At 40.5% G+C, this 19869-nt stretch overlaps 1 protein-coding gene across 1 annotated transcript in view; it reads right to left on the reverse strand.

The window, feature by feature from the left end:
- LOC147526352 (interleukin-6 receptor subunit beta-like) overlaps positions 1-11537 on the reverse strand; it is a 29394-nt gene extending 17857 nt beyond the window's left edge. Inside the window, exons 1-6 of the mRNA XM_086629303.1 lie at positions 11495-11537; positions 11259-11309; positions 7432-7543; positions 4800-4966; positions 3576-3715; positions 152-293 (exon numbers count right to left, since the gene is read on the reverse strand). Of these exons, the coding sequence (XP_086485429.1) occupies positions 152-293; positions 3576-3715; positions 4800-4966; positions 7432-7543; positions 11259-11309; positions 11495-11537 (655 nt within the window). The remainder of the gene's footprint in view (positions 1-151; positions 294-3575; positions 3716-4799; positions 4967-7431; positions 7544-11258; positions 11310-11494) is intronic.
- Positions 11538-19869: the final 8332 nt, after the last annotated feature.

Genomic DNA, 19869 nt, shown 5'->3' on the forward strand with positions numbered 1-19869 from the left:
GGGAAAAGATGGAGACAGGCACTCATATGAATTAGTTTGATCTTCACATTTTCAACAGTATCTGATAATGCTGTTTTATATGATACAAGATTTGAAAAAGGCTTTTACATTCATGCTTATTCCTGATAGGACAAAACTATATTTCACTTACTGTGAGGGACCAAAATCTCTTTACTCCAAATGCAAACACAGTGAAGACCATCCTTGGCTACACATCTGAGCTGAACAACATATGAAGATGTAGCATTTAAATTTGAAATGGTGACATTGACAGCATTGCTTTCTACAGGCACCTAGAAACAAATTATGTTTTATTTATGTGGCAGCAATAAAACATAATGTTATATTAACTGTTTTCTCAGCCAAGAACCAGTCTTCCAACTGCAGCTGGAAGTAGAGGTTTCTGTTGTCAAAGAGGAATTACTACATGTGTTAGACAATGTCTTTTCATTCTTTCAAGGCAATACCCTCTTTTTCATGAATTCATTCTGCTCAGACAGGACAGTATGCAACAGCTTAGGTCTAAACATTGCTTTTAAAATCAATTAGGCATTATATATACTGAAAAATAATCACTTACTTAACTCATAGCCTTGTTGGCATTCTGAAGAACAAGATGTCAAGGTCAAATTAAACATTTTTAAAAGAAACCAAACCCTTATTCTTAAGTGTGATGGTATGTCTAGATAGATCCACATGACTGATGCCATAAGGAACATGGCTGGACTGAACTTGTGGCTGCCTATGCCTTAGCACCAAAGAAGTAATGTGCATCTGTAGCTGATGATGGCACTGGAGCTCCAGTAAGACACCACCTGTGTCTAAGGAAATCCCTGAACTGAAAACTGTAGGAGAAAACATGATAGAAAACTGTCGCTATATGCTTTAACTGTTTTACACTCTTCCCCGGATGTCCATTGGTGGCTGCTATCAAAGCACAGTATCTTGCATTAAATGAACATTGGGTCTTATCCGTTCTAGGTGTTACGATGTTTTTGGTAGAAGCACTATTGCAGATTGAAATATTTGCTCTAGCATTTGTCTGCTGCGAAGTTTTGTTTTCTTAATGATATATGTTTCCTAAAAAAAAAAGACAAAACCAAACCCCACCGAAATCCCCTACTGTTAGGTGACCAGCACATCTCTTTCATTTTCTACAGTGCTTGCTTTTTTTTTTTTTATTAGAGTTAACTAATTAACTTCATACATTTTTGCTAATAAAACTAGCTTGATCACAAAAAAAACCTCACAACGCACAATATTACAGAAAGACTCCAAATCTCCTACTGAACTAGAGGAAAGTGAAATGAATGTAAGACTGAGTGTTACATTACATTACATGTACATTAATCCTACTCTTGATAAACACTACTTCTTAGCTAGCTTTATATACCCTCTGTGCTTGTATGCACACACTCACCCTTTCCCTCCATTCCCATCTGTAAATGCAGCCTAGATCCGTGTGATTATGAAGAGTTTGCAGCCTAAATTCACAGGATCGGCTGAGACATAGGGGATAATGAATATCCATGACCTGTAGTCCTTCAGTACTCTGTCATTCTTATGACTGTGTGGCTGTCTCTACCAGTCCTTCACATACTAACCTGAATCTCCTATCTCCCTTGTCTCCAGAACCTGTAGGACATGTATCTTTACTTTTTTAACTCTCTATTCTTCCACGTGCTGCATACCAGGCTATTTGTACATGGTTATCTACCTATTGCACTACCACGTGGAGTATGTTTAGGTATCTGGCCATCCTACAATGGTCCAGGACTTGTACATTTGCTGCTTGATGAGAAGCTCAGCATGAGTCAGCAATGTGCACTGGCAGCCCAGAAAGCCAGCCATATCTTGGGCTACATCAAAAGAAGCGTGGCCAGCAGGTCGAGGGAAGTGATTCTGCCCCTCTACTCTGCTCTCGTCAGACCCCACCTGGAATACTGTGTTCAGCTCTGGAGTCCCCAACACAAGAAGGACATGGAGCTGCTGGAGCGGGTCCAGAGGAGGGCCATGAAGATGATCCGAGGGCTGGAACACCTCTGCTATGAAGACAGGCTAAGAGAGCTGGGACTGTTCAGCCTGGAGAAGAGAAGGCTCTGGGATGATCTTATTGCAGCCTTCCAGTACTTAAAGGGGGCCTACAGGAAAGCTGGAGAGGGACTTTTTACAAGAGCGTGTAGTGATAGGACAAGGGACAATGGCTTTAAAGTGAAAGAGGGCAGATTTAGATTAGATATAAGGAACAAATTTTTCACCCAAAGGGTGGTGAAGCACTGGAACAGGTTGCCCAGAGAAATTGTAGATGCCCCATCCCTGGAAGTGTTCAAGGCCAAGTTGGGTGAAGTTTTGGGCAACCTGGTGTAGTGGAGGGTTTCCATGCCCATGGCAGGGGAGTTGGAACTAGATGATCTTCGAGGTCCCTTCCAACCCTAACCATTCTATGATTCTATGTCAATGAATAAGGGGACCCTTCCAAGACTTGCACGTTCTTTGTACCTAGATGAAACCCTTCTTACATGGGCCTATTGCAGTACTTATTCTGAAGTGGCTAAACAAAGTGGAAGCCAGCTATGAGAGAAATGGAAAAAATGTCATAGGTCTTCCGTTATAAAGGTAAGAACATGGGAGATTCTGGTGGTATAAAAGAGGCAAAGAGACTCCTAAGAGAACAGAGATGCACCAGAAGAGGGAACAATTGTTTTTTAGACTGTTTTCTTCTTGGGGTTTTCTTCTACCTGATAAATACATATTCTTTATTCAACTACAGATAACAGAGCTTGAAAAAAAGACAATTTCAGGGACTCAGTGATACAAGTCATGCATATGTGCATGCCTTCTGGAGAAGCCTTTGGATGATATGCTGGATGGCAAGGGGCAGAATAAGCAGCCGTTGCTGCTGCATGCAGATCTTACTGAAATTATGACTGTTTTTCCACCTCTTTCTTAGTCCTTTTAGGTTTAGATACTGTTCTCTTGCTGCAGCGTACTCTCGCTGTTGCACATCCTTAAATGCATCTGGAACTGATATTATATCACAGAGAAATTATTTCCCTTCTTATCAAAGAAGGAAATCTGAAAACTGAACACCAAGTGTGTGCAAGGTATGAATGGCTACCTTAAAAATCACAGCAACCTGATCTTTAATCAGTTTGAAGATTTAATGATACCAGCAAAAAGGTAATACGGCCCATCACTTAAAGTGTAATCGATATTTGAGTTTGTATGCCATTTCTGATATCCTCTTCAGATTCTGCATCACTGATGGTTGTAGTGTCTCATTGGCAGTTTGACGAACCAGCTGAGATGCAATTCTGTTTTGTTTTGATTTTTTTTTTTCTGTATAAAACTATTCATGTTTTTTTCCCAAACAGCTTAGCATCTGTTAGAAGAAAACTAAGAGACTTTTGTGAGTTTTGCCTACAAATTGTTTGCATGCTGTGCCTCCTTGCTCTCCATGTTGTGTGTCCTCATCAGTAGCATCCTGTTAACATCCTGCCATACGTGCTTCGTTCTGCTGAGCTGATAGTAGGGTACCTCATGTTCTCACGTGATTGTTATCTGGAAGTACTTACCAGCGTCCACTGAGTAGATTCTGTGAGTGCCTCTCTGTATCTTAGCTCATATGGTGTGGGAGCTGCAGGCTGGTCCCACTTCATGATCAGTTGGTTTGTGATCTGATGAGCATTTATGTTAGATGGTGTCAAGCACTTCCCTAAAATGAGGAACATGCAGCTGTTACAAATGCAAGAGAAGCAGGAAAGCTTTGGTAATTATGTCTGTCAGATGTAGTTTACAAAAAATAAAAGACTTGGCACAGAATACTGAACTCTGGAAGACTTTAAAAAGATTGGAAATAAATTATTAATAAATCTTTATGGTATCAACAAAATGAGATTTGCCTTTCTTTTGTAAATTCTTCTACTGATTTCAGGAAGACTTTTTCCAAGTAGGTGCTATTTTGAGTGAGTCTGAAAGGCAAAATCAAAATGTCAGGAGTACCTATAATTGTGAATCATATAAAAATTTCCAGAATGTCTTCTAATTTCGGCAACTGTCTTTAGCTTTACAATTATAAGTGTAAATACATTTTTGTCTTTCTCTCCAATAAACACAAGGTGGCCAAGAGCCTATAGAGGAGGTCACAGTGATAATTTGGGTTGTAGTGGTAGTGCCACTCCGCAGCGAGAAGCACTGCTTTTTCTTGGATCATGATAACTCTAAGAAGGTGAAGAATTGGGAAGCTCTTAAAGTTATCTCAGTGATCAGATACTGTAGGGAATCTTTAAATAAACATCTAAAGGACACAGTTAATTGGATTTCTTTTTTCATGTCTACCCTGCAGCACTACGTAATGGGTAAGTGGCCTTTGAAAAGAGTGGAACTTAGAAAACGTTTCTCAAAACACTAATGTTCTATAACAAAGATTCCTTAAGTGCATGGAACTGAGTCAACCTGCTCTTTGTAAACCAATAAAGAAGTTCAGAAAACCACCGAAGAGAGCACAGGAAGCTGGTGAAGTACTGTGCACAAATATCACTATATATTTTTCAGAATATGACTATTTTATAGTCTAGCAAATGATTTAAAGTAAAGCCCTTCTCCCATAAAAGCGGATAGACTTTTGCTATTGACTTCAATACAGATTTTATCCAAGGAAAGCAAACTGCAGCTTAGCTCTCTGAATAAGTAAAAATAAAAAGTGTACATTGGGAGCTACAGTTTTGGAAATAATTAAGAAAACGCTACCACTGCTTCAGCTAGGCACTACAGTAACACAACTCTTGAAGATGCTATACCTGCTTCGCTTGGCGTAACTGAGATGTTCTTTCCTTTCACGCAGCTGCCATGGGCGTAATTGACTGCTACCCAAATAGATGCAGATCGCTTCATGTAGAGGTTCTTTCGTTCTATCGTGATGGAAGGCGATGATGTGTTTCGTCGAAAGAGTTTTGATATCTTGTCCCTTTGGGGAAAAGGAAGCAGAATGAAAAACAAACATTTTATTAGATTATAGTTACTCTTCCCTCCTCCTGCCCTAGAAAGCATAATTACAGCAATTGATAGTTTTCCAGATACCTATATAAAAAATTCAGCATCTTGAAATCTTGAAGGTGAGGCCTAAGCGGCTTGAAACAGCCAATGTAATTCCAGTTCACTCATAACTCCAGCAAATTTAAATGTGAAAATCATTGTTGTGTGGCGGAGAACTGTTAAATTCCTTAAAATTGTATGGCACAACATGATACAAGACAAAATCTGTATGGCTTTCTTTCATACTTACAGTGGGATATGAAGAGCATTTAGATGGTATAAAATTAGGTTAGAAACTACTTTGTTAAGTCTACTTGCCACCTACCATAGAGGCACCTAAATTCCTTTCGAACAGCAACATTCCCCAGTTACCTGAATCTGAATTACCACAAAGGGATGAAAAACCTCTTATGAGTAATATGCTTGTCTTCTGACTTTTGTTCTTGCAAAGCCTCAGAGTTTGACAGAGATGTTTAAACGCCACCTCAGTCCTCAATCCTGCAGACTTCTCCTGGTATAGCTAATGTACACAGCACAGAAAGTCCAAGAGGTTTAAGGCCTTACAGAGGAGGCTGTTCCTGTTCTGCCTAGGTTTTTTTCCCCCACCTCTCTCTCATTTACTCTCTGCCACACACATGACAGATTTTTTTCAAGGTTAAAGCTGTGCCAGTACAACGTTCTTAAAGAAATGGGCTGGTATACTAATTGCTTACCTACATATTTCAAGTATTAAATATGGTGATCATGATATAGTATGGAACAACTGAACAAAATCACCTGAAGGTTGCCCTGTCTTCTGCTTCAGACTAGTTGTGAATCAGCCATTAATATTTCAAAGCATGATTTCAAATGCTGCGTTGGAACTTTTCTGTGGGAGTGTTTTTCTTTAATCTCTTTCTTTCTGACAACTAAATCGTAAGGACCAAGGATAAGGAACAATTTCAATGTCAAACTGACGTTACTTGCAGAAAGGGGTGATGTCCTCTTCTAGGCAAGCAAAAAGTCCTTTCAAATGTTTTTTGTTTTCCTCTTAACCCAACAAAAGAGGAGAAAGGAAGTTTTTCTTTAAGCCTAGGCTTGCAACCTAAGAGGCTGAGGTTCTCATCCTGGCTCTGGCCTGGGAAAATCAACATGTCTGTAAAGCAATTGCCTGCCTTCCCACCCACTTCCTCTCTTTTTTCTGCCGTCTCTCTTCATGACATCAACTCTGCTGCCTAGGAACAGCACAGTCTGATTTTGTCTGAGGACTTACAGATACTTCAGCTGATAGCATCCCTAGAGAAGCAGAGCCATTTCACAGGTGCTTCTCCCCTTTCAAGAAATGTGCTTCTCCCCTTCTTCCTGGAAGACCCAAGAACTTTGGTGCTTATCACAGGTCAGCACTTGCTGCTACCTCCACTGGGAAAATATTGAAGGTGATGGGGGGAATAACCTCAGCCCTGAGGTGGTTGCTTTGCTCCTCTGCAATGTGCAGATTACCCTGGGGAATTTCCCAGTGTAGTGACATTTCCTTAGCTTCAGGAGATGCTCCTAACCACAGCTCTTTTTTATTGCAGCATGGTGGGTTTTGTGGCAAAATAATCAGCAATGAGTATCAGAATTTGCCAACGGCACACAGAGCTGTACCCTGTGCACCTTATGATATGGTCTCCCGGCAAAGATCATGTCTTCTCATTTCACTTCTCTTGTTCTAAACATGCCCTTAATGTCATGAGACATCTTAAATATGTAGATATAAAATGAGGAAAATCTATTTTGTAATGCAGATACTGAGACAGAAATCTGCTTTTTTCTTCTTCTTTATTTTTTTTTTTAACCAATGGACAGATGTTGATTTAATTTGCCCATCTACATTTAACATAGCTTATTTGTTTTAGCTTTCTAAAAAAACATGCAACTGAAGTACCCATATTTTAAGGTAATCAGTTTAAGATGAACCCTATGAGTTCATTCCATCTATTAAACCAATACTTGATAATTCAGAATTGCAAGAAAATACGTACAAATCTATTTTTCTTATGTGGTGTATCTCACACCTCTTTGGATACATGGTATAACATAATATACAATGTGCAATAAAGAAACAGCTTAGTGTCTGTTTTTTTTTTTTTTACTTTGAATGCATTAGTGTTGAATATTCAGTGCAAGTCAACAGATGCCAAAGCTCACGTGAATAAATTATTTGTATTTGCAATATTGTTTCAAACAGTGTGTTGGAGGCATTGAAAGATGTATACTGACTCTTACCAAATCAATAGATATTGATGAAACGCGAAGAAAGATCTTGACCAGTATTGTGTAACAACCTAATGTGCTGAAATACATTGGAGCAAAACTCTGGCAGGTAGGAATCATGCTGAACAGCAACGACAGCTTTTCAATTACTTTTAGACTTACCATTTTAAGAATACAGTATAATTAACAGTATTCAGAGCACTGGGTACTGGCAGCCAGGTACAGGTTAGATCATCACTTAATTCTTTGTAGCACACCAATTCATTGTCCCAGTCTGCAAGATGAAAACATGTGGACTGGAAAAGACCCATCACAGGCAACTGTTTACTGTTAACAGGTGTGAGGTGACTACAAGAAGCAAAATCAAATACACAACAGTATTTGTACATACTCTTTCGTGCAACAAAATAAGAACTAGCTGCGTGAGTCCTTATGCTGTGTTTACTCTCAAGGCAAGTAGTTCGTTAATGTTTAGAACAAGGGACAGAGACATTTAGAAAGATTAAACCCTATCAGTCCTAATGTTTCCCAGTAAAACATAGTTTTCCTACATGAAAAAATTATTCTTCCTGTGTTTTATGATGCCATTACCAGCTGTTATGTACCCAACAACACAGTGCTGAAACGCTTGCTATAGGGTTTCCTATAGCTTTGGTATCGTTACATCTTTGAACTACGTTTCTCTCCTGTAATAGTGACATCTTGCTTGCTGCTTGCCTTATTTATTATTGCACTTCTTTAAAGCTTGGGGTTTTTTTCAGTTCTGAATGAAATAACTCTTATAATGCTGGAAGCACTACTGCATTCTTCGGCACAAAAACTGCACAAACAAATTGTATATATTCAAAAAACCATTACTAGCTTTCGGCCCTCTGCTCTGAGGAAAGCTATTGAAAGGTAAACTCCTTAAACCAGATGACAAAATTGCTGTGAACCTCTGCCCCAAGAGACCTTAGATTTTTGTCTCCCAGCTCTGCTCTGGTTTCACACCATTCCCATCTGACAGACTTTCTGACTGAAATCTGTACAAAGTGTTGGCTTCTGATGGGTTACTCTGGATCTGGGGAGCAAGCCCTTTCCCTGGGGAAGTCACTGTGACTTGGGAACCCTGGAGAACCAGGGAGGGAGGCACTGTCCATTCACAAGATTATGAGCTGGAGTCGACAACAGCTCTGCCTGGAGCAACCAATCGACTGTTAAACACAAATTTATTGACATTTTGAAAATCTGGGCCAGAACTGACCGGACGCACCCTTGTGAAACATCATAGAAATGAATGTCATGCAATTAAGTTGGGGGAAAAAAGGAGAGCGAGACTGCATTTTAGTGAGTAATACCAAAGGCCGATGTGATGTTTCTGTAATTTCCAACCGGCAAGAATTACTGTGGAGTTTCTTGCAAAGCCTTATATACTGCAGCATGGAGTCAATTATCAACAGTAGGACTGATTGACTAGACTCCAGAATTACTCCAAAACCATCAGTCACCTCTATCCAGAGTTCAGAATAATGTACTCTCGCTGGAGAAAAACAACATGCCACTATTCTACCAGCTTCATAATGATCACATTATAACGCAGGAGGAGCATAAGTGTATGTATAAAATGACTCGTGCTTAAGTTTTGGAAAGAAAAAGACGGGGTTTTTTTTTCAACTGAACATATACATTTTTCAGCTGAAGGGAAATTAAACACTGATGACATTCTCAAAGGAACTAATTTTTGGTGTCTAGCGGTTAAGCTTACTTCAGTACTTCAAAAATCTCTTATCAGAAAATAAAATATTATCAGTCTTAAACTGACTTATCAGTCATAAAGTATGACTTCTCCTTTTGCTTTGTGTCTTACTGTCTGAACTATTAGATCAGAAGAATCAGATGTGATGTCTCAAAGTACCACCCACACTTTTAAAAAGACCCAGAAATGTTTTTAACCTTTCTTCAGAAAAGTAGATAAGGATCTCAACAGGTACAGGATACTTAAGGTGATAAAAATGAATTTTTCCTGCTGAGTAGAGTCACATGTTCCTTATATCTATCGGGTTTAACAAGTTGCCAATAGGACTATCAATCTTGAAGAAGAAATGTCTGGCTATTTGATAAGTAAATATGCGTATCTCTGGAGCTGATTATAGAATCATAGAATGGTTCGGATTGGAAGGGACCTTAAAGATCATCTAGTTCCAACCTCCCTGCCCTGGGCAGAGAAATCCTCCAATACATCAGGTTGCCCAAAAATTCTGGTATAAAAGATCAGTACTCCTCTTTTCCTCATCCAGAGCTGTTTCTCTCTCCCATCTGAGTTACAGAGTATCCTCAGTATTCTTTTCATCATTCAGATGTCAGCTGTATATTTAAGTTAAAGTCGATTTAGACCAAAAAGTGTGTCAGATGAGTGTAGCTCAGACTTTAATACCTTCACTATATGGCACTTCCTTTCTCCTAATAAAAAAAATATGCTTTTCTAATAAAGTTATACTGCATCAGTGAAGTGTGTGCAACTTCCTTTCTAACAGGTGGAGATCAGGTCTTCTTTGTTTCTACAGCAATGTGAATAATTATTGAATTCTTTGCTTTCCTAGTCTGACCGCCAAACCAAATCTTGGCTACGTCACCCGTGGACATGGTACTCTAACAAATAGGGAAAGCAGCAACTGATCTCACACTCTTCTCCTCTTTTACTCTGAATTAGGCCTTTCAATTACTTAGTGTTTCTTTGTTGTTGTTTTAAAGAAACACCTGAAAACAAAACCTTTTTGGAACTGCTGTAACACTTCATGTCAGTAAGTTTGTAACATACTGCTCCTGAAACTATTTGAAATAATAGTTCTGGAGAGAGTGATGAGAAGGAAACATTTTCACCCTTCTACTGAATTTCTACTAACTTCTTCCCTAGATAATGTCTATTAACTGAGATCCAAGTGGTGACCACAGTGTTGCAGACATGTCTCTGCTTATAGAAGAACAGGGGGTTGTATTGTTCCTCAAGCTCGCGGTCTTATAAAAGACTTCTGGCTTTCTCTATGAGATGATGGTATTAGAACAGACAAAGAAAAAATAGTAGATTTTACATGTGGAAATAGTATAGTAGCTCAACTAACACTGCAACGCACCACCTCACTGCCAATATACTGTAGTTCTATGTTACTTTTTCCGGATGAACATAACGAATGTTACACGCTGCTTTTTTTTTTTTTTTTTCCACTTGTCCTATTTGTGGGTGTTAGAGTCTACATGCACATTCCATTTTATCCTGGTGCTTTTTTGTTTTACTGTACTGCCTCCCCTTAAAGAACATGCACATTATTAGTTTTTCTCAGCCCTAGAATAGTACTAGTCCTGTATCATGACTGTACTCCAAGAGCTGTGCAAAAAACCCTTTTTTTCCTGTTCTAAAGACATCACTATTCGGTTTCTTCTTTAAAATAAAAACCACCTTAATTTTTCTGCTCTGTAACTTATTGTTTTTCTTCTTGTGTATCTTGAGTTCTCAGTAATGCTTCAGCATAATTTAATCTGATTGGCTAATAGCAAGGACTAGAAAATTATCCACGGCTGATTTCAGAAAAAATGTAGGCCTACTGGTGATGTCTTATCCAAAGACATATGTACTCAAAAACCTATCTCCGCTGCTGCGGCTCTTCGCAAGCAGCGTATTTCTGTCCACCACAAACCCAGCACGACGTCCACCAGACGACCACCAGCTGCTGCGTAACACCCTCTATTGAAAAGCATCGGACCGGTCCTTTTTGCCACGAGCGGTGACTTACCAGTAATGAGTGACCAGTAGCAATCCGCCAGCTCCGCGGGAAGGCAGCGGGGGGCGGAGCGGGGGGCGGGGTGGGTGGTGCGCGGCGGCCGCCAGGCGGCGCCCGGGCACCGGGCGGGGTGGCGGTGGTCGGCACCGGGATGGGTTGGGCTGGCGGCTGTGCCGCAGCCGTGACGTTCGTCTGCGCCATCAAAAAGGTGCTACGTGAGAAATATGTACCCACCTGGGAGCTGCTGGCACAACGGAAGATGCCCGTTTATGCAGTTGCAGGAATCTGGGGAGTAAAAAAGAATCGTTTAACAAGGCCATCGTAAAAGAAATGGGAAAAAGTGTTGCCGGCTGTTGTTCGTCCTACCCATAGAAGCTAATTCGGTTGTTATTTCGGTGGTACAGGCTTGTCTAGTAAAAATTAAGAATTTATATGAACGGTAGTAAGTTACGCAGCAAATGAAAACTCACCTGTTGCAAATAAAAAGATAGCTGCGAGCAGAGAGTTCCTCATCTTCTCTGTAAAAAAGCATAATGATTAACATCAACACTACACTGTCTTCAGTCTACTTCTCACACTTCCTCTTCAAACTTCCTATTCATTCCACTACCTACACTCTTACTGGCTGAACTCAAGTAATAGGTTTATTAATGACAACATGAGGGACACTTGAGCTCTGAGTCACTAACTATACTTAACGAAATCCTAAAAACCTTTCTGAAAAACAGAAGCTTTCCCCCTCGATGCTTGTAAGAAGTCACAGTGAGATTCTTAACAGTGAGATTTCAGCAGTGCAAACTGGACTAAGCTTATGTAAGTATTTCAAACTCTGTTGAAAATCCTAGCCTAAGTGTCAATGTGAATTAGAGATATTGACATCAATAAAAAGTAAGTCAAGCTGTTTGACTTGCTCTAACACAAACACTTGGGTACGGTAGAAATAATAGCAGCAGAAGACCATGCCTGTGTTCACTTTCTGACTTCTTCCTCCATTCAAAGTAATCTCACCACTGCAAGACGCTATTATCTATGTTGTTGGTAGCAACTCTGGGAACTCTAACGTAGACAAAAATCACCATAGCTGTAAATCAGCTGTGACTGTAAACTCCACATCCATTATGTCTGGTTAGGGAACATTTGAAATAACTCTGGGCACAGAAGCCACCAGAGCCACCGTAGCTGTTGTGCTAAAGCGGTAAAGGGAAATTTTCAGAAAAATTTACTGGAAATTTCCCTTCTGGGCTTAGACAGCTGCAATCAGAGACTGGATTCAGACCTACCTGGTGATAGGCAAATTATTAACTTATCTTGGCAATCATGGCATATTTCAGATTGAGTATTGAATAGCAAAAAAAAAAAAAAATCTGCTTAAAATGAATCACTTTCTTAAAGAGAGTGAGTTACGGGTATGCTTGTGAGCCTGGTCTACAGTAGGAGTGGGTGACTAATGCACCAACTGTATCTTATCAGATTTTCTGAAGGGCACAGTCATGAAATGCAAATGAACAAGGAATTCTACTGAGTGCTTCAGGGGGTTTCCTAGTGATGAAATCATTTGGGATTGAGAGTAAGTTCTGAAATGCTGAAGGGTGGTGGATACAGTGTGTGCAGGCAGGTTCAAAACCTCTCTTACCTGAGTGACCCAAAAGTCAGCCTTGACAACACTTCCCACAAAGAACAGCCAAGAGGATAGTGCTACTTTATGAGCAGTAAGCAAAAAAAACACAACAGGAAAATACAAGTCATATGTAAGAGAGGTTCTGACAGCGGAGGTTGAAGAGTTAGAGACTCAGAGTAGCATAGAAGTCAAGAGATGGAGAAAACTATATGAACTATATGTATTGGTTTGACGTGATCAGGATAATCACATTTAAAATAAACCTATCCCAAATGAAAACCATGTAAGTAATTCAATGTAAGAGCATGAAACTGGATTCAGCTTGCACAGAATTAGGACAGAGCATACTGTAGAGAAACAAATTCTATAAGGCAAGTGGATACTATATTATACTGCTGGAGCTCTAGGTGCCAGTATGAACGTTACTGTCATTTGAAGAAAAAAGTCAATTGCAACAAGTACAGAAAATATTTTGCCAAACAAAATGGCAGAGGAGATAGAATCTCTAAACCTGGAATTTGTTATAGGAGTAAGAACACGTTTTTAATTATAACTCAGCTATCAAGTTACCATAGTAACCTTTTAATGTATAACAAAAGCTGAATTATTATTTTTGAGGTGAATTTTGCATAGAACCACTTTTCCAAATGTTTAATATTTCAGCTCTTTCACTGCTATGCACTTGCATCAGAATTGTAAATGCCTTAAGTTTTCCTGTTATTCAAATGAGGATAAATTATGCCATCTTTCGTGATATGCTCAAAAGTGCAGAATGATTGGAAGATACCACCAACTTTGCTTCATTTGTGACCTAAACAGTTTCTCAGAGCCAGGGTTACGCATTATTATAGATGTGGTTTTCTCTGCTACTTCTCCTTGTTACTTGCTTATTTAAGTTCTGTGGTAAAAGACAGAGCAGGCTCTTGGTCTCCCCAGAATGCAGTCTTGAAACAAATGAACTCTTCTATTTAGACTGGATTACATCATGTAAATTAATAGAAAACCCACAGCATTCTTCTCTGTTCCCTGCCCCAACTTTGTCTGTTAACTGTTACACTTCAAAGGAAGAATAATCTCTGAAGACGGGCAGGCACAGCGAGGAACATGCTGCCAACCCCCTCGTCCTGTTCCATACCTGCGGAGTCCGTCTCTTGCAGCCTTTCACATCATAGGATGGCCAGCTCGGACTGTGAGCTTGTGAGCACATATTTTGCAGGAGACCTTTGTGTCCATGAATGCTAACGAATGAGAAGGGGCCTGAAATCTTGTTTGCTCAGAGTCCTAAATATGTCCCAAGAGAGTTTGGGTTATGTGGGACCAGCAGCCTTGTAAAAGCACACTCAGAACAGGGTGGGCAGCCGAGGTAAAATGTAAAGTGCAGAGATTGGGCATCAGAAATGGAATATTGCATTTCTCTTTGAAGTCTTACCTTGTCTGAAGTGAAAATAGTTGAGGTCTTCATTTTCTTCTGGTGAAATTGCTGTGTACTTTTGCTAGTTCACTGTTTATCTGGAGAAATGTTCAGTTCCAATTGACTACAGCTGATCTATTTTCAGGCATATTGTAACACGCTCAATATTGTAGGAAATTCAGATTCAATTTTGGCCTATTAGTAGTATATGCTGAAGTTCTGTATCTTTCCTCTGTGGATCTAAAGTAGAGCTACGCTATTTTTCACAAGTTATTTCTCATATAACTCTGCTTCTGATAAGCAGACCTCCAGGTCTGTAAAAGATCTGATAGATTCTGACAGAGTGTTTTTTTGCCAGAGGAATACATGAGTGTCTGAATTCAAACAGCAATTGTCATATGGTCTTTGAAAAAAAACCAAAAACCTCACTCAGCCCTCAGCCACACCCCGTGGGGAAAATTTGCTGCAATACGAAGAGTCTCCACCACACACTCTTTCATCTTTTCTGAGTTCGAGTTACATCGTAAAGCAACTTATCATTCAAACAGTTCTGTGCTATCTTAATGAAAATCACATTCTTCACCCTAACACATCGGCTAAGCAGAGACCACAAAAAATTTATATGTGAGATCTGCCCTGAAGGTTTAAAAAATTCCAAGTACAGATGAAGCATAAATGTCACTGAATAAACTAGACAGCCAATGCAGAATACAGAAGAACCAGAGATTTACAAATTTGAGTGAAGATTCCTCTGAAGAAAAATGGTGGAGGGAACTAAATTGATTTCATTAAGACAAAACGTGGACTAAACTCTGCTTATACTAGAGTAGATCTGGGGTCTCACCACAGACAGTGGTGTGATAGTACGTCTGCCTAAGTGTAGATGCAGAGTTTTGCCTAGTGTGTCAGCTAGAATATTTCTAAGAGTTGAGGCAGTATGACTAGATGAGACAACTTCTCTCTACTGCAGCACCACAGTTAGAGAGTGCTACAGGCTTGTTTGCAGGATACTGGGAGGAAACTCTCCCTGGGGTGGTTCAGACCAGTGGTTTGAAAACAGAGTTAAACAGACACCTGTTGGCTGAACTGCGTGCAGAACCAAAGTCTTATGTATTGTGATTTGAATTGGAAACGAGATCTTTAGCTCTGCTAGATCACCTTTGAGCACATCTCACTTAACAGTTACTGAGTTGTAGACTCTGACTACTGTAAAATTATAATGTAGGTCTGCTTGGATTTGTGTTCAGTACGTCTTCCTGTGCAGACAAGAGAAGAATCAAGGATCATCCTTAACTTTTTTCATCACGTTTAAGACTTTATTAAAGGAAACTTAGTGCTTTTAATACTCAAGCAGCTGAGAAAGAAAATAAGCCTTTTTCCTTGCCATCCTGTTTGTCTTACCCAGTGGACCTGCATCTGCTACAGAGAATTATTTTGGGTACGTGCTGTAGAAACAAAGAGAATCTGGCAAAAGCTTATCTGTGTTCTCCCCAGACACACTTCTGCAAGTAAGCTTTACAGGAAAGGTTGGCTTTTTTAATCGTTTTTTTTTTTTTAATGCCTGCTTTTGTTTTTTTTATCCCTGAGGCAAGTGTGAGGAGCTGTAAATATCTGAATCTTTTTCTTTCCTCTCTCTTTTTTTTTTTTTTTTTTTTTTACCCTGGGATTGCTGCTGGACAAAGAAATGCTTTCTACTGAAACACAGCTATTGTAGAAATCATGTTTGGAGAAAGCCCAAAAAAGCAGCATGAAGAAGCTTGCTTAGTACAGGTCAAAAGGTGGACTTTTTTAATGTTGTTTTGTGTTCATGCTATATTATCCTGCCCTTTCCATTTCAGTAACATTGCATGTATTTGTGCTGTTAGTGTAGCTCTTTCACAGTCAGCTTTTCTCCATGATCATTTTTCTCTCAGAGTTTTAACCAACATAACTGGGCTGCAAAGTCATTACATTTTCTTAATTCAAATTTTTTCAAGCATCTTTCCTGTCTTGGAACAAAGTGGTTTAAAAATAGTAATTATGGTTAACTGAGTCATCAGTGTTTGTATATATGCTTTTTGTGGCTTTATTACTCCTGGCTATTTTGGTTTTCCTTCTTCTATTATTACTCAATAGATAACCTGGGCAAAATCTTTTTTGAGAGATCATTTAATTAGCTTTAAAAAAAGTTACTTCGGTCATGTTGAAATTATTCACAAATAGCTCTTTGCCATTCCTGTGCAGAACAGAAAGCCAGGAAGGGGCTAGATTTGCCAAACTGGTGTAACAGTGTGTCCTGGTTTCAGCTGGGACAGAGTTCTTCTTTTTCGCAGCTAGAAGAGCTCTCTGTTTTCGTTTTACTATGGGATTTGTTGTGGAATCATACACACAGTTACCGTTGGGGCCTGGCCTTGATGATTTAAGCCTGTGTTATTGAAGAAGCTGGAAAACACCGATAAAGAGGATGAGAAAGAAAAGGGAGTGTGAACAGCTGGTGCAGGGAGTGTGAGAAGCTGACATGGGGAGTATGGGAAGATGATATAGAGTGTGTGAGAAAATGATGCTTAGTTTAGCAGGTGAAAAATAGCTCCTTTTTAGGCATAGCCAATAGTAAAGTTAAAATAGGTGCGTGCACTATTGTTTGTAACCAATCACAGCTGGGTGAGGGGCGCGTGGACACATCGTGGCTAGTAATAATCTATAAAAGCTGCCCGTATAACAGTAATAAAGGTCACTCTGCTATCACATCTACGGAGTCCGTGAACCTAACCGCCGCAATTTGTTATAAAAAGAAATGTTGACAGTGCACTGATGTTTATAGTTGGTGCTGAGACCTCAAGGACTTTTCAGCTGCCGTGTTCTTGCCAGTGTGCAGGAGCACAACAGGATATGGGGGAGCACAGCCGGGACAGAGGGTTCATGATTCTCCTTATGATTTGTGCTTAGACTTAGGATTGAGGGCCAAATTGGCCAATTAAGTATTCCGTATCATGCAACATCGTGCCCAGTATAAAAATGAGGATTGATTGGAAAGAAGGGCCTTTGCTCTTCTGAAGGGGTCTTACTCTTGGATTCTCGGAGTGCTATCTTGCTCTCGGTCTTTTTTTGGGCCTCTCGCTCATCCAGGATTGTGGTGTCGGGACTTACCTGTTTTGGTATCATTAGCCTGGGATGGGACAGGCGTTGGTCAATTGGTGGTGAGCAATTACACTGTGTGTCACTTGTTTCTACATATTATTATTATTATACCTATATATTCATATGTTATTATTAGTAGTATTTAATTGTTTTTATTTCAACCCACGGGTCTCTTTCCCTTTTCCGTTTAATTCTCTTCCCCATCCCCTGGGGGTGGAGGGGGATGAGCAAGCGGCTGTGTGGCTTTTTATTGCTAGTTGGGCCAAACCATGACACAGCGTCACAATTTTCATTATCCCCTCTATCCTCCAGAGCTCAGTGACTGGAACAGTTGCTCAGAAGGTGGGATCAGTTAAACTCACTTTGACTGCCTGAGGGCTTTCTATATGGGACTAACCACTGTGCTTTAAGACATCCTGGCATGGCCTGTTTTGAATATCACCTTCAAGACTCTTCTGCTTTATATCAATAATAATTTACAAAAATCTCTTGAGCAGGGATTAGTATCTGGTGAGTCACATCCCATTCAAGCATTTTAACTGTTAACCTAGAGCATCACATTACAGCAAGAGTGACCAAAGTGTGCTCCTACCCAAAATACATAGCTACCCTAGTAGTTAAGGTGTTCTTCTGACAGCTGAGAAATTCAGATTTCTTGTATGCCTGGATAAGAAAATAGATCTGAATCAAACATTTTTGCAAATTTATTTTTGATTTGACTGCCAATATATTACTCACACAGCCCCGATTATGTCTCCTTTGGAGAAACGGTCTATCTGTCCATAAACTCTGTGAACTGGTGATTTCTTGGCCTTTTTGTAATGCAGTGTGAAAGTTCACACTCACTCTTAGCCTCCAGCTTAGGTTTGCTGCCAGGAGCACAGAAGTACCAGGGATGTTGTGGCTGGAAGTTTCTGCCCTGCTATCAAGGGTAACAAAATGACCTGGATGAGGGGATTGAATGTACCCTCAGTAAATTTGCGGACGACACCAAGCTGGGAGGCTGTGTCGATCTGCTCGAGGGTAGGGAGGCCCTTCAGAGGGATTTGAACAGACGGGATCGTTGGGCTGAGGCCAATGGCATGAGCTTTAATAAGGCCAAGTGCAGAGTCCTTCACTTGGGGTATAAAAACCCCAAGCATCGCTATAGGCTCGGGGAAGAGTGGCTGGAGAGCTGCCTGGCGGAGAAGGACCTGGGGGTGTGGGTTGACTACCGGCTTGATATGAGCCAGCAGTGCGCCCAGGTGGCCAAAAAGGCCAATGGGATACTGGCGTGTATCAAGAACAGTGTAACCAGCAGGAACAGGGAAGTGATCCTGCCCCTGTACTCGGCACTGGTGAGGCCGCACCTGGAATATTGTGTCCAGTTTTGGGCCCCTCACTTTAAGAGAGATGTTGAGCTCCTGGAGCGGGTCCAGAAAACGGCAACTAAACTGGTCAAGGGGCTGGACAGTAAAACTTATGAGGAGCGGCTGAGGGAGTTGGGGCTGTTTAGCCTGGAGAAGAGGAGGCTGAGGGGAGACCTGATTACGGCCTACAAATACTTGAGAAGGGATGGTGGGGAGGTAGGGGAAGGGCTCTTTACATTAGTGATGGGTGATAGAACAAGAGGAAATGGGTATAAGCTTAGTCAGGGGAGATTCAGGTTGGATGTTAGGAAGTATTTCTTCTCTGAAAGGGTTGTCAGCCACTGGAATAGGCTGCGCAGGGAGGTGGTTGAGTCCCCATCCCTGGATGTGTTTAAGAATAGGGTGGATGAACTACTTAGGGATATGGTTTAATGGGGATTAGGGACGGTTGGACTGGATGATCTCTAAGGTCTTTTCCAATCTAGAAATCTATGAATCTATGAATCTATGAACTCTTTGCAGTCTCTGTTGTGAACTGAACCAGTTCCATCTTAAGACTAATGCGTTTTTTTTTGTCCTCGTCCTCATACTGGAGGCTGTTCCTGAATTTAGCAATCCCTGGTGAGACTTCCTTCTAGCTTCCAGCTTTGTATTTATTCCTGGCTGGATTATGTTTCTAATTTTTTGTGCCTATATTACTCTAAATATTTTCTTTCATCCCTCATACTTAACCTATATTTTGGTAGATTTAAACAAGTCATTCTTTTTTAGTCTATTATATGAAAAACCCTCAATTTTCTGAGTTATTTTATTAACCTGTCTCTGCGCAGTTGAATTCTCTGAGATTTTGCTGCTAATGAGACAGAACCAAACAAAAAGACTTGCTTAGGCTGCTGCTGCTGTTGCTCCCATTTTTCTCCCTTGGCTAGGGGTGCTGTCAGGGTAAGGTCTCTTCCTGCTGACCATAAAGCGTCATGCTTTAATTTATGAGCTGGTGAAGTGTGGTTCAGCAGTCAGCCACAGAATGTGACAGCTTAGATCTGAACTGGCAAGGGTTTTTTTTATTTGAAAAATTTTATGATATTCCATCACATAAAGGCTGATTCAGATGCTAGAGAGTGGAATGGCACCAAGAGGTTATAATTTGGACTTGTCTGCAAGTGTGTGTCAAGGACCCGGGGAGGAGAGAGGGCTTGCGTGGGCACGGGACATTTTGCAGTGTGAGCATCCTTCACGTGCAAGTCGAGAGCGTGGAGCAGCACAACACACCTCTGTGGCACAGTTGCAGAAGGAACCCTAACAAAGGAGTGCAGGCATGGCCCTGCTGTTTAACCAATGTCTGCAAAATGC

This window comes from Tauraco erythrolophus, chromosome Z (assembly GCF_009769465.1).
Source record: "Tauraco erythrolophus isolate bTauEry1 chromosome Z, bTauEry1.pri, whole genome shotgun sequence".
Taxonomy (NCBI): domain Eukaryota; kingdom Metazoa; phylum Chordata; class Aves; order Musophagiformes; family Musophagidae; genus Tauraco; species Tauraco erythrolophus.